This window comes from Juglans regia, chromosome 7 (genome assembly GCF_001411555.2).
Source record: "Juglans regia cultivar Chandler chromosome 7, Walnut 2.0, whole genome shotgun sequence".
NCBI classification, from domain to species: Eukaryota; Viridiplantae; Streptophyta; class Magnoliopsida; order Fagales; family Juglandaceae; genus Juglans; species Juglans regia.
This window is the reverse complement of record NC_049907.1, coordinates 51390168-51406527: the sequence shown is the minus strand read 5'-3', so window position 1 is coordinate 51406527 and position 16360 is coordinate 51390168. Positions and strand designations below refer to the sequence as shown.

General features: G+C 33.4%; 1 protein-coding gene across 1 annotated transcript; it reads left to right on the top strand.

The window, feature by feature from the left end:
* Window positions 1-10236: 10236 nt before the first annotated feature.
* Window positions 10237-16025, top strand: LOC108991853 (disease resistance protein RPV1-like). The gene is made up of 5 exons (XM_018966247.2): window positions 10237-10794; window positions 11728-12826; window positions 13119-13394; window positions 13491-14396; window positions 15186-16025. The coding sequence occupies exons 1-5, from the start codon at window positions 10298-10300 to the stop codon at window positions 15777-15779; spliced, it is 3372 nt and encodes a 1123-aa protein (XP_018821792.1). The 5' UTR covers window positions 10237-10297; the 3' UTR covers window positions 15780-16025.
* Window positions 16026-16360: the final 335 nt, after the last annotated feature.

Below are 16360 nucleotides of genomic sequence, written 5' to 3'. Positions count from 1 at the left end.
CTTTTTTCCCGTATTACTGAACTCTCAACGACAGATTCAAAAAAGTATTATAGCTTAAAGAAAACTGAGAAATACGAAGTTACTAAAACGTGAAAGAAAATTCAAGAAAACACGTAGAACCAATATAATAGAACGATTGAGACGGAATGCAGGAAATTGATAAGAGGAATATGGTTCATATCAGAATTGTAGACAACGGTACTTTTCTTGAGATAAATCTCTAATTAAGCCATAGACAACGGGTCCTAATGCTATGGAAGTTTTTTTCAAGATAGAAATTAGAATGAATGATATTGGAGATGGGTTTGTAAATGCAAAATAGAAAAGGATGAGAAATTAGATAGTGGGCATTGTACAAATGCCACACCAAACCCAATATATATATATATATATATAAGAGAGAATTTGGAAAGAAAGAACGAGTAGGAAATTAAACAAGAGATTAGGAAAGAGATTTGGAGGTTGAGGGAAATTAAGGGTAGTGGCAATAATAAGGGAGATCTCTACCCCCAAGATATTAGTGCATTATATGATATAGGATGGAAGGTGGATGATGTTTTGGCTGGAATTGCGCCTCTGATTAGTTTTACAGTTGCGTTGAGGCTTTAGTCACGGAAGTTTCTTTCTTTCTTTCTATTTTTAACCGTATCGTTTTTCAAACGTTCTTATGGATAATCTTCCTAATCTTGTTTTGTTTCAGAAGTTGTGCAGATATCGATAAATATTACAATGTATTTTATCTGCATACAGCTCTTCGTTAGCTATTTTTACTTTATCTTTTAAATGAGCCAAAAGCTTAGCAAGTCATAATAGTAACACTTGCACGTAATTTAAAGAGTAAAATCTCTCATATATATATATATATATATATATATATTTGGATAAGGATAATATATTTTCAGATATTCCCCGCAAAAGATGGGCCGCAGAGATACGATTTTTTTTTTCCAACTTTAATTATACCATCTTCTTTTAGGGCTCCGAAGCAAACTTATTTTGATGTTAAAGACCAACCAATAATGAAAAATGAATCTAATTAATTATGAGTTATGTTGCATATAATCATTTTTATAGATTTTTTATGCACTTCATTAATGTGATTAGTTAAAAATTATTTTATATTAAAAAAATGACACAACCAATCATATTAGTAGAATATAACTACACAAAAGTGGTTGCACATATAATTTTTAATTAATTATATTACCAATTTTTACATTTGGAAACAAAAATTATATTCTTAGGATTTGTTTGGGATTGCAGTAGGAGTCTTAAAAGTACTTAAATAGCCTTAGAAGCTCATTAATAGAAAAATTAAATTGTTTGAGTGTTATATAATAAAGTATTTTTAATCTCAAATAAGTTAAAAAGGTTGTCAATTAAAGAAACTATCTATACAAATTTTATATAATTACAACTTTTAAACTTTTAAGGATATGGTCATAATTTTTAAAAATTTAAATAATTGTCATTTTTACCTCAAAAATATTTTTTAATTTGTTTCCAACAAATGTAACATATCTGAAAGTGTTTTAAATATATAATTAATAGACATTAAATAACTTTTTAATAATAAAATTTATTACTTAAGTTATAAATTATAAATCCTAAAACTATAAGCTATATTTTCCAACTTAATTCCAAATATGAACTTAAGCTACTCTGTATAATCTATACCTCGAGCAATATTTTCATTCTTTTTTTGTTTTAATTTGACCTTTTTACACGTGGACGGAAATGCTATTAGTAAATTTTAATCACCATATTTCTATTGGTTATTTTTCACTTGATTGCCAATGATGTGATGTTGGATAATGAAAGAGTGATGATTAAATGTTTACAAATATTATTTTTTTGAGTTAGTCTACGTATAGTCTTTATTTGAAATTAGATTGATCATACAAATTTATATAGTTATGTTTAAAAAAAATTATAATAATATTTTTTTAAAATGATATTTTTATTTTATTTTATTCTATTACACATAATTTCTCACTTAAGATTGCAAATAGAATTTATCTACGATCGGAGTCTAACCAAGCAATGCACATGAGACAACATGATTCCTGGTTTGGACCACCATGGGCCTCAAACTGCCATTCCCTCGTCTCTGTAGACTTGCGGAATTCCCTAATCGGGCCAGGCTACGCGACCTACTGCAGTCCAAAAATAAAACTCACTGTCAGGATTGGGCAGCCGCCATAAATATTTAAAATTGAAAAATCATTGAGTTACAACTTATACATAATTTTAACACAATTATGATTAATAATTTTTTTAATATTTTTTAACTGTTTATAAAGTGAAGAAATTATCCTTATAATATTAGTGGTGTATGATTAGTAGCCTATGGTTACTCTTAAAAATTTAACTAATGATAGACACACAGTCATATTTTAAATGAAGATATATTTTATATATATATAATAAAAATTATATATGAATGTGGTTTATTAAATATATTTTATAATATAATAAAAAGAGATTTATAATTTAATAAATTAAATCATTCGGCGGGTAGAATTTTTTATAAAATTTATCAGTAATGATATATCCGCATCAATTTACACAACATTTTACACAAGTTACAACATCCTATGTCACATTAATTTTTCCCTTTTTCTCGCACAAGGGGCTGGCATTGGGAGAGACAAGTCTAAAATTGTAAAAGAAAAAAAAAAATGCTCAAACCCACACCGCACCTAACCTTGTCTCTCCCGAATTTCGTACCCAAAATCCGGCCACCACCACCGTCCACATCGGCGTTGTAGAGAGTTCATCGGTGTTGTAGAGAGTTTTCTCTCTGAATAACGCATTCGATGAGCTCCAGTCTCACTCCTCCTTCTCTCTCATGGTCCAACTTGAAGTTGTTGGAATCACAAGAACAAACTCAACCCCATGCCATCGAGTCTCTAGCCAAACTCCACAATATATCCATCTTCTATAGAAAAGGAAAAAAAAAAACTAACTACTTTTCTCTCACAAAATTGTCCAAAAAATTTTATTTGTTGTTTCCTGAAAAAGAATCATAATTACACTCACATAATTCTAATCCAACCTATCGGACTAGATACAAGTAGTGCTTGTCTCTAACACATACTTCTAGTATTTTTCTTTTCATTTCATCTTTGAGAATTTCTTTAGCATAATTTATGTAAGGACAATGGAGATCTTTAGTCATGCAAGCTCTTATAAGTGCACCATGTGGTTGTTCTATGTCATGAAAATCTTGGCAATGGAGACTGTTTAGTGTGAGCTCTATTGAGCGCGCCATGGTGGCTGGATTTGGGGTTTAAAATTTTGGGGGAGACGAGGTGAGCTCTCGTGTGGCGTGAGGTTTGAAATTCTAGATCCATTGACTTCTTACAACTTTAGCCCCTTGTGTGAGAAAAAAAAAAAAAAAAAAAAAGAAGAAGAGAAAACTAATGGCACCTAAAAGCATCCGCATCGGCTTCTTCAAACAACATTTCATCTTTAAATTTAACTAATTTTATCAATAGTTGACCCACATTGGTTTAGCCAAATCTTTTTTATTTATAACTTTATCTACAATAATTTTATCTTTTCTTTTAAAGATAAAAAGTACTGTATGAAGTCTAAATGTATTGTTTATTAATTTCAACTCCTCTCTCTCGTGATTTTTCTCTCTACTTCTTTCATCTTTCTCTCCTGCGTCTCTTCCTTCTTTGGATTCCTCTAATTTTTTTCTCTCTTTTTTTCTCTTCTTCTTCCCTTTCCTCCATCTCTTCCCGATTTTCTCTTACTCTAGTTTTTTTTTCCCTCTTTCTTCTCTTCTTCCCTCTCCCGCATCTCTTCATTATTTCTCTTCTTCTAGTTTTTTTTCTCTTCTTCCCTCTTTCTCTTCTACGGCTAAAAAAGCTACCATCTTGCTCTCCTGCGACTTTTCTCTCCAGCACGACGAGCAATAATAGGATAAAATTCGAAACCTTAACCTTGATTTTACTCTTAATTTTATTGTTTATATTTTATTTTGTTGATGTTGTTTGTGTTTGATTTTGTTTTCAGCAGGAGTATTTCAATTTCTAGTTTTGGTTTTAACACAATAGGGCTCAATTTTATTTTTGTTTCCTAGTTTTGCTGAAAGTAATAAAAATTTCTTTGGCTTCTGTAAACTACTGTTAGTGTTGGTGTTTGCTCTAGAAATTGCTGTAAATTTCATTTTCATGTGTTAGTTTGTATAACTTGAAGAATGCCCTATAAATTGGATATGGTGCATGATTCCTCATTACTCTGAAAAGTAGAAGAAAAAAGTTCCGGGGTGGGGGAAATGCTCCTAGTAAAAGCACTTTTTGGATTGCATATCACAAATATTGCATATTTGTATAACTTGAAGAAGTTCAGATTACCATCAGCCATGTAATTAGAGGTTATCATGATTTGGATTGCAAGCAGACTCCAATTGAAGGATAAGCAGGTTTAGGGGGTGAGATGAAAATTTTGTATTTTATTTTGAAGTTTAAAATATTATGTTTTAATATTATTATTGTTTTGGGATTTGAAAAATGTGTATTGGGATTTGAAAAAGTTGAATTGTTTATTATATTTTGTATGAGGATTTGAAAAATGTGTAATGATGAGATAAGATGAGATGGAAATTTTGTATTTTATCTTGTGCCCCAAACCTACCCTAAATGTGGCGCCCTCGACCCCCACGTGTTATTTTAGTGGAGTTCGTGACACCGGGATGATGATCACACGGATCACGCACCCCATCGACCAGTGCTCAGAGTGTGTACAACATGCAATAAGTGTACAAAAATAATATACGCAGCGGAGAAATAAAAAGTCTTTCTTTATTCAGTACCAGAATTTGTTTTAAAACATATAACATAACTTTACAAGGATTAAACAGTCATCCGACAGATAAAATAAATACAGAAAATAACATAGGGGAAACAAATCCCATAACACTGAACAGTAACACAGCAAGTCAACCCTCTGGCGGAGCTGATTCCTCGGGTTCATACTCAGGCTCTGCGTCAGATTCTACGGAACCATAAAACGGAACCGTAGGGTAAAACACCACCATGAGATTATGACATCTCAGTACATAATTAACTGAAATAACATTCAAGAGATATAAAAGTAACACGCGTTCCCAAAGGCACATATTTCACAATGATACCAAATATATATATTTATTCCCAAAATACACTTTTTAATCACTTACACCAAAAATCACATTTTGGTCCAATCAAAATTATTAGTCATTAAGCATGCGCCACGGTCTCCCCTAGGGACCATCCGCATGACCTGGCTCTCTTCGTCACATCACGGGTAACGTCCGTGCATGAGACTTCGTAACAAGTGATGCTCAGTTCCGCGCTTAGCGCGTACGTAGCTGATCATCCTCTAACCTCGCCAGCCAAAGGTCATGGAATCGGTACGGGAGCGTTACCGTCTCGTCCGTTCCCGTTGTCGCCCTGCGACAACTCAGGGGACGTCACATCAGTCTGTTACGCTCCCGAGTGACCAGAGAAGCTCCACCGAGATAATGCCCCATCTCGGCTTGGGGTCGTGAAACACACGCAGCAGTATCAATATCCAACAGACTTCGTGACATCACCGCATAATTTAATAAAACGATAAATATGCTTTTCAACAGTTCATTAAAATATGTATTTAATTAATTAAATTACAATTCCTCAATAACTCCAACGGCCCAAGGCCCATTTTTCCATAACATCGTTTAAAGCCCAACATTTCAACAAATACAATATTTCCAACAAACCAACAAATTTTACAATTAAACAACAGTTGATAAAGCCAATAAATACAGTTTATTTATAAACTTGAGAAATTACACAATATTACTAGAGAAAATTACATACACTCGTTGAGTGGAATAATCTGAAAGATCAATCGAATGGACAGTTGTACAGCAGTACACAGCAAGACAGTGAACAAAAACTTGGGTTTTTGTTACACAGCAACAACCAACAATTTCACAACACCAAACACGGCAACACAGTGCCCGACAGCCCACACACTCACGGAAACAACTAACAAAATTTCCTCACTTTGAGAACAACCACCAAACACGGCCAAAACAACCTCAAGCTTCGGATTACACAAAAAAGTTCACAATTTTAAAATCAACTCGCACTCGGAAAGCCTACAAGGTTACTCGATTTCACTCCAAAATTCCACAAACAAAATACTCAATTCGGGATCCCCAAACCATGAGAAGCCGTGGCCTATTTATAGGCCAAGTGCGGCGGTTCGCCTGGCACCCGTGTCGCACGGAGGAGGAAGGAAATAACGGCAGCATGCCGTGGAGAAAAGGGAGTCTTCTCGCGGACGCGTGGCACGGCAGCACTCACGGAAGCCATGCCCATCGCCACCGAGGAGCTTGCGGATGGAGAAACAACCGCGTGCTGCCACGGGTTGACAGCTAGCTTTCGGGGCGCATGCCGATCGACACGAGAGAGGGAGATGAAGGTGGAGGTGGCTCACGGCTGGGTCCCATTCGGCAGCAGCTGCGTGCTGCGCGCAGGAAGAAGAAGAAGAAGAAATGAAGAAGGAGAAGAAGAAGCAGGAAGAAGAAGAAAAGAAGTGGGGCGTGCGGCGCAAGGGGCAATAAGACGAAACCCTAAGGCCAAATCCCCTAAAACGGCGCCGTTTGGTTTAGTGAGGGCTGGGTTCTCTCGCGGGCTGGGCCGGGCCACGGGCTGGGCCGGTTTGTTCGGCTGGGCTTCAACTAACAACACACACACACGGCCCAACGAAGTAAAACACAGATAATAAGCCCAAAAATAAATAAAAACCCACTACAAAAATAACCTCAATAATAAAAATAACACATATAAAAATAATAATAATAAAAACCCAACATATCAAAATAAATAATAACACACCCAAATAATAAAATACCAAGAGTATAAACAACATAATAACACAAATAAAATAACACTATAACTAATAAAAATGGAGATCTCACACTAAAAGCTAATCTCACTCTTTAAATAAAAATAACTCGACTATTCTTACTTTTTTCAATGAACAATACCTACTTTTAAATTTAAATAAACAAAATTGTGTGAATACTATTTCTGGTAACAAAGTTTCAAGACATGCCATTTTGATAACAAAGTTTCAGGAATTGTTTAAATCTATATAGTTAGGAGCAAGAAGTTTTCCTTTAATTTTTTGGGTTATTCTCAATAGGTAAGAATTTAAAAGCATAATGAAAACATTCAGATATGCTCATGTAATATTCATAATGAAAACATGAACTATTCTCATGATGTGAAATAGGTAGCACTTGTAATGTTGGGTAACTTTTTCAGATATGCTCAATTCATCTCAATACAAAATGAAATTTTTTAAAGGAAGTATTATCTTTAAGCAATACAATATTAAACCTGCTTGCATGAGATTATGTGTGTGAATATTTGAGATTGTGGCTGTTGTTTCAGTAGCACTGTTACGAGTCTAGTCCTGATTTTTTACAATCATACTTGAATCAAGTATGAACACCACATTTAATGAAATATCTATTATTTAACTCTCTATTGCATAGTGGTGAACAAGATCGATATGGAGATAATGAAGATGAATCTTCTTGAGATGAATGGAAGGCAGCAAGAGTATTTCTTGAATTTTCAAAAAGAGGTTTTTGAGAAATCAAGAAAGCGATTTTTATTTTCATCTCCTTTTGAAGATGTGTAGACTTTTGTTGGTGTAATGATTTGGGATTATTTTTATTTTGTGGTTGTATTTGTTTTGGGGTTATAACCTATGCTATTTTGTGATTTTTTGTTATTTTGGATCACAAATATGAGTGTTTGTGAATGTGGGCAACAATTATATATGAATATTGTACTGTGAAAGTTATGAAACTTTTATATTTGGATATTGATATGGTATAAATTGTTCTCCATATTGTTCTCATTTTTCCTTAAAGCATTTTATGTATATAATAATATTCCTTTGTTTATTGGATTGTGAAAGTAAAAATGAATATGATTGTTGGAGATTATGAAAAGAAAATTAATTAAAAAATAAAAATTAATTAAAAATATAAATAATAAATAATAATATTTTATTATTATAAAGAGTGTGATAACTAATCTAATATAAACTTCATGTTTTAAATGATTAACTAAAAGTGAAAAAATTATATATTAGTCAAAATTTGAATAATAGGATGACCAATCTAATGCAAATGCTCTAAGACTGTTGTGCAAACTATTATATAAAGAAAAAATCTACACAATTTCTTATTATTCACACAAACTCGCACACTATATTTTTTTTTAATTTTTATTATATCACACATTCTTCCTCCTAGTGAGAATGAGTTGTCATTCCGTAGTAAAAAAGATAAGAGTACTGCTAGAGCCACAGCTGTTGACTCTAGCTGGGAGCTACCGCTGGCTCTAGCATGTATTTTTTTATGTGTTTTTTTTCAGTTATTTTTTATAGAGATTTTTTAATACTTTTTAATATTTAAAAAATAAAATAAATTTAGAAAATTATTAAAAAACACATTTTTAATCAAAAAGTAGAAAAAATCATTAAAAAATATTTTCTTAATTACTAAGTAAAATAAAAAAATTATGTATTTTTCAACCAAGTGGTTTGATAAATAGAAGATGGTTTGATATCTGGGATCTTCCACGATCCTAGATTAGGAGATAGTTCTTCGTTAAAAGAACAATCTTCTTCATTGATAAAGAAAGTATTTTTTAATAATATTATAATTTTTTTTAATATTTAAAATTATTAACAAAATCTATATAAAAAAATTAAAAAAATACACATTAAAAAAAAAAGAAAGGGACGCTTACCATTTTTACAAAAGATAACGCAACCTCAGGAGTACACGTAGGAGGCTGCGACCACCACTCAGTCATAAGACTCAACGGTCAACACTGAGCGCCTTTCCAAGCCCGTACGTCCCTTTCTTCTTCTCCAGGGATTTTTTTTTCACTCGCAGATGAGCAATTGACTTCTCTGAACGTTGCTTTGTCTTGTTCTTAGCTGATTAGTGAATTTTACAGAGTTGGAAACTTCAATTGGCTTTTTGTTTTCTCTCGATGATGATATATACCTATTTTCTTGACTACTTCGAAAATAAAATCCAGAAGTTCTCTTTGGGTTTTTTTTTTTTTTTTTTTTTTAAATTCAGAAACACTCATATTCTGGATTCTGGTTAATCTTGCTAACTTACCTCATATCCGAAATTTGGAGCTTGTTCATAGTAATTTCGAATTTTCTACCACTTGAGAGATGGATTTTGTTTTTATTTTATTTAAGAAAAAGAATAAGAACTATTGGCTCGTGTGTTTTTTTTATAATTTTTTTTTATATAATTTTTTTTAATAATTTTAAATATTAAAAAAATTATAATATTATTAAAAAATACTTCTTTAATTATAAAAAAAAAAATATTTTTTTATTTTACTTCGTAATTAAAAAAATATTTTTTAATAATATTATGAATTTATTTTATTTTTTAAAAATATTAAAAAATATTAAAAAAATTTCTATAAAAATAATTATAAAATAAACACATTAAAAAATATATATTAAAGCCAACGATGACTCTAACGGTGACTTTAGCATTACTCAAAAGAATATGCATGTGTGCAACTGTGCAAGTCCTTGACTGGTAAAGGTCTGACTGGGATGCGATGAGGGATCCGAGGTGGCGCGTTTTGTAGCGTTCTTGAATAGCCAAGTTTTCACGTCTTTCGAAACGACTACCAAACATAGTTTCGAATAAGTGAAAATGCAATATTAAAAAAAATTATTTTCTTTATTACCGTACGTCTATTGAACAAAAGCACAGTTTTAGCTTCTTCGTAGCGTACACAAACTCAAATACATCTCGATGATTGTACATAAAGTAAAAGAAAATATAGCTTAAGGCTCAAACAGTATTTGAATATTGAGTTAAATGAGTTTTTTTATAAATAATAATAAATTGAATTTGAATAGTAGAAAAGTTATGTGAAATTTATTTAAATTTAATTTAAAATATATTTAAATATTAAGATAAATTTAATACTTTTAATAAAAAAAAATTAGGAGTTTTACATAATATTTTAAGTTAAAAAAATTGTAAATTTTAAAAGTTTTAAATTTAAATAAATTTAATAATTTAAAAATTAAATATTTAGATGTCATGCTGACTCGGCTGAGTTTGAACCAAAAGTAACATAAAAAACAAGCCATCCTGGTTCCACATTTCACCTTTCCTATTATCTTACAGGGTTCGTGATCTCTTTTTCCACTCTAAGCTTGATCCGATCAAAGCATCTCCTTTTTCATGGATGCTCAAACCCTTCCATCCTCTTCCAAACCTAGATGGAGTTACGACGTCTTTTTGAGTTTCAGAGGTGAAGACACCCGCAAGAAATTTACCGATCACCTCTACACAGCCTTGAAGCAAGCCGGAGTTCACACTTTTCGAGATGACGAAGAGCTTCCAAGGGGAGAGCTTATCTCTACCGAACTGAACAACGCGATTCGAGCATCCAGAATTGCAATTGTGGTTTTCTCTAAAGACTATGCTTCTTCTAGTTGGTGCCTTGACGAGCTCGTGGAGATTCTGCACTGCAAAAAGACCGTGGGTCAGATATTTTTTCCGATATTTTATGATGTGAACCCTTCTGATGTTCGAAAACAGATCGGGACTTTTGCCGGAGCATTCGTTAAGCATGAAGAACGGTTTCGGGCTGAGATGGAAAGGGTTAAAAAGTGGAGGGCAGCTCTTATTGAAGCTGCAAGTTTTTCCGGCTGGGATCTCCGGGACGTTGCAAATGGGTATCATGCTACCGCCTCTTCTTCATCATGCAACTTGTTTTTTTTTTTTTTTTTTAAGAAAATTCATAAAATGGGTTTGAGCTATAAAATTAAGGCGAATTTAATTCCACAAAATTAAACTATCTCATCTATATAATTATTATAATTATTTTAAATTTTTACACAAAATACAATAAATAATTTTAATTTTTTTAAAATTTTAAAATAAAAATAATATTATAATAAAAAAAAATTTATTAAATTAATTGAATTCTTCAATTATCATTCATATACCTATTTGTTATAAGAAAATTAAAATAAGTAAAATGTGTGACATGGAGAGATAATAAGTAGAATTATCAAAGAAAACTGGAAATTATTTTCTAATCACCATTGAACCTATATTTTTATGGGTCAAAAAAAAAAAAAAAATCGAACTAATTTTGGGCATGCTTCTATTATTTTTAAATTCGACCATTCCTTCTATAATCCCTATCATCGTTGTTTCTCTTTAAATTCATCAATTACTAATCCATATTATATCTCAAATTGTTGTTATTGAACCCTACAAAAAAGCAAAATAAGTATTTAAAAAAAATCAAAAGCAAAAGGTTTTGTTGAAAAAATCTATGGATTTGCAACATTCACTTGTGTATTAAAAACTCGTAGTATAGTACTGCTGTCAATTTATCATTAGATTTTTTAAAGACAAAACTGCCCAATAGCCAATTATACAAAGTGTAAACCAATTTAAAACAAATAAAAGACATCAGCAGCTCATTACAAATTTACAATTAATAAAAGCTGACCAAGTATATATCGTTAACACATACATATATTTAAATGATATTCTTAATGAATTTGATGTATCTTAATTACTATTGTACATAAATAATGTTATTTTTTATTTTCCCTTGTGCTTGTCTTATTCTTTCCATGTAAATTATTGATCAGGTATGAATCAAAGTTCGTCAAGAAAATCCTGGAAGAAGTTTTGCGCAAAGTGAAAAAAGTTCCATTGCATGTTGCCGCACACCCAGTGGGAATAGGCTCTCGTGTTGAACAAATAAAAGATTTATTGAATCTTAGAACAAATGATGTTCGCATTGTGGGCATATTTGGTATGGGAGGAATAGGTAAAACAACAATAGCAAAAGCTGTCTATAATGAACTATGTCTTGAATTTGAAGGAAGCAGTTTTCTTTTGAACATCAAAGAAATTTCAGAGAAACCCGATGGCTTAGTACGTTTACAGGAACAGCTACTCTCTGATGTATTGAAGACGAAGAATTTGAAGATTTCCAATGTTGATGGAGGAATAAGTTTGATTAAGGAAAGATTTCGCCGCAAAAGAGTTCTTATTGTTCTTGATGATGTGGATCACTTGAAGCAACTTAATTCGTTAGCCGGAGAGATCGAATGGTTTGGTCCAGGAAGTAGAGTTATTGCAACAACTAGGGATGAACACGTGCTAACTCTACTAGGAGTAAATGAAAGATATATGGTTGAGGAATTGAATAACGAGGAGTCCCTTCAACTTTTTAGTTGGCATGCATTTAGGATGGCTAATCCAGCAGAAGAGTATCTAAAGCTTTCGACTGATGTAGTGGGTTATGTTGGAGGACTTCCATTAGCTCTTGAAGTTTTGGGTTCCTCTCTATTAAAAAGAAGCATTATTGAATGGAAAAGCACATTAGAAAAATTACAAAAAGTTCCTGACAAACAGATTCAGGGGAAGCTTAGAATAAGTTTTGATTCGCTAGATGTTATGGAGAAAGACATATTCCTTGATATCGCATGTTTCTTTATTGGTACAGACAAAGAATATGTCAACAGAGTACTTGATGGCTGTTGTTTCTTTCCAGATATTGGTATAAGTATTCTCATTCAAAGATCTCTCCTGACAGTTAATGAAAGAAATGAATTGAGAATGCACGATCTGATTCGTGACATGGGAAGAGAGATTGTTCGTGAAGAGTCGCCCAATGATCTAGGCGAACGTAATAGATTATGGTTTCATGAGGATGTCTTAAATGTGCTTCGCAAACATACGGTAAAAGGCATATTTACATTTATATTTTATAAACATAGTTCAAACATTCTAGCAACATAACATAGTTCAAGTAAACAACTGATAGATGCTAACAAAAAATATAAAAGTAAACAACTGATACTTCACGATGGTAAAAAATGATGCATGCAAGCATGTTTTGGCAATTTTAATCATGTCTAAATCGCATACACCTGTATGTTTTGAATTATGGCGGTCAGAATATCAAGGTTGCCTAAAGTTTGAAGGTGTTCTAGCTTTATACAAGATATGACTTATTAAATTATATTGTCAGGGATCAAAAGCAGTGCAGGGTCTCGTCTTAAATATGCCAACACTAGAAGATGTACATTTGGAAACCGAAGCATTTAAAGAGATGAAGAATTTGAGATTACTCCAGATCGATGGTGTATATCTCAAAGGATGTTATGAACTTCTTCCCAATGAGCTCAAATGGCTTTGTTGGCATAAGTGTCCTCTGCAGTTTTTACCACCCAATTTCCAACTCGAGAGCCTTGCTGTCCTTGACATGCAGCATAGTAATGTCAAACAAGTTTGGAGGGAGATCAAAGTATGAGAAATTTTACATACCTTTTGTTTCTATATCAGGGAATTTTTTTTTTTTTAATTTTAAATATTTTCTTAACCTTTATTTTTTATTTGGCAGATATTCAACAAGTTGAAAGTCTTAAATATGAGCAATTCCATATATCTCACCAAATCACCGAACTTCTTGCGAGTACCTCTATTGGAGATAATGATACTTGAAGGTTGTACTAGTTTGACTGAGATTCACGAGTCTATTGGACATCTGAAAAGCCTTGTTTTGCTTAATTTGAAAGGATGCAAGAATCTGAGGAATCTTCCCAGAAGCATTTCTAACTCAAAATCTCTTGAAACTCTCAACTTGTCTGGCTGTTCAAAACTTACGATGCTACCAGAGGATTTCGGGTATATGATGGCTCTGAGGGAGTTGCGTGCAGATAAAACTGCAATTAAGCGACTCCCATCCTCCTTTGGGCGTTTGACAAATCTCCAAACTCTAACATTATCTGGATCCAAAGGACATGCCTCGGAATCTTGGATCTCACGAATATTATCTGGGATATTACCAAGTTCGAACCCCACGAACTTGCTACCAGCTTCAATTTCTGGATTATGTTCATTGAGAGAATTGGATCTCAGTGACTGCAGTTTACGTGAAGACGGGATTCCCATTGATTTTGGGAGTTTATCTTCACTTGAAGAGTTGGATTTATCAGGAAACAGTTTTTTAAAGCTACCTCCCTGCATGAGTCGCCTTCCTAAGTTAGCTAAACTTCGTTTGAATGACTGTACAACTCTTCAATCGATTTCAGAACTTCCCACAAGTGTAACCGAGTTGAAAGCAGCTCGCTGCACATCATTGGAAAGAGTCTCAAATCTGTACAACCTGAAACGGTGGTCGTCGATTAGCCTATCTGAGTGCAACAAACTGGTTGAGATTCAAGGTTTGGAGAAGCTACAATTTGCAATCACTCACACGGACGAGGGCTACAATGTGTCATATTTTTTCTCTAAAAATATTTTCCAGGTTGTCTTCTCTCTCTGTTTTTTTTTTTTTTTCTTTTAAATGAAGTGAAATTTCTTTAAAGCAATCATACTTTTCAATCTTATATTTTGTGTCATCTGAATCACATCCATCATATAACACATTTTAAGTAGTGATTAATGATTGATGAAATTTATGGGCCTAACTCATCTCATAAAACCGGTTGTATAAGAGAAGATTGCTCATTGCTTATAAACATGCCGAAGACCTTGTCCACAGTCAATGTGGAATTATTCCTCAACACCCTCCCTCACGTGCAGGCCAGTATTTTTTCTGGTCCTTGTCACGGGGTAAGTAGTGTAGGCCCACATTCGTCCTGTGGCAGGCTCTGATACCATGATGAAATTTATGGGCCTAACTCATCTCATAAAACCGGTTGTATAAGAGAGGATTGCTCATTACTTATAAACATGCCCAAGACCTTGTCCACAGTCAATGTGAGATTATTCCTCAACACCCTCCCTCACGTGCAGACCAGTATTTTTTCTGGTCCTTGTCACGGGATAAGTAGTGTAGGCCCACATTCGTCCTGTGGCAGGCTCTGATACCATGATGAAATTTATGGGCCTAACTCATCTCATAAAACCGGTTGTATAAGAGAAGATTGCTCATTGCTTATAAACATGCCTAAGATCTTGTCCACAGTCAATGTGGGATTATTCCTCAACAATGATGACATGCATGACTAATATTAATGACAATATAAAATGAAAAATACTATTTATCTTTCGTTTTTGTTGTAACTTTTTTTTTTCTTTTTCGAGACTGCAGTCCTCAAACTTGCAGAGCCAGTGCGGTTATCCATTTCACCCTGGTCGCGAGGTTCCAGATCGGTTCAGCCATAAGAGAGTTGGGTCTTCGATATCTTGTCATGCACCTCCACTTTCAGAGGGTAAAGTCGTGGGGGTGGATGTTTGCGCTGTTTTTGCACCCAAGAAAGAAACCACGGCTGAGCCCGTGGTACGCTCTATTGAAATTAAGAGCCGCTTTTTTACCAACCAATCACATTGGTTTGATGAATTCCGGGAGGGAACAACCTTTCTGACCTCCATACCCATGTCAAATTTCAAAGCTGGGATAGCAAGTGGAAAGGAAATAAATGTGTCCTTCGACTTTGGAGAAGCCTTTGAAGTGAAGACGTGTGGAATATATTTAAGATTAATTGAGGAGGCAGAGCCAGATGTTATAGATGAAGATGAACAGGGAAGTTTGGTCGAAGACGTCGATTTTGTTACTTGTGCCGATACTGCAATGGATATGGTGTATATGAAGAGGGGTCGTGATGAGCATGAGGCAGGATCAAGCAATGACTGGTCTATTCAAGAAAGTTGCCCTAAAAGGTCGAGGATGGATGCCGAAGCATAGGAATGAAAGTCCTTTATGATGAAGATGATGATATATACATAAATATTTATGTATGTATCATCTGGCCCAGAAGGTCTGCAACTAAGTTCAGGCCCTTCAGCTTTTGAAATTTGATTCTTTTCCCATTGTCTTTTAACTGTGATTTTTCCAATAATGGTTGTACAAGTAGTGTTGGTTTTATTTAATTCCGACTCTTCGAGTGAGGAGATGAGACGATAATGCGATGAGTAATATCCACTTTATTCAGATTCTGAGACGTGTTTCTGATCGAACAATCGCTCGTGCTACTCCTTGGGTTTGTTTCTTCAATTTCTTGTAACTAACTAGCCTTGCCAAGGAAAATTCTGTAGCTCTATGACATCTTCTAATTCAGTGGGCTTATTACAGTATTAGCATTGGCTTCATCAAAATCCTAGTCAAATATAAAATTTGATGAATTTCATCAAAATAGGGTTGCATTGGATTAGTCAAATAGATAAATGTGAAATTTTGAGCTACAGTAAATGTATAGGTTTTTTCAAATTTGAAGGTCTACTATTTATTTATCATCTATTTTTTATTCACTTTTAATCTCTAAAAAT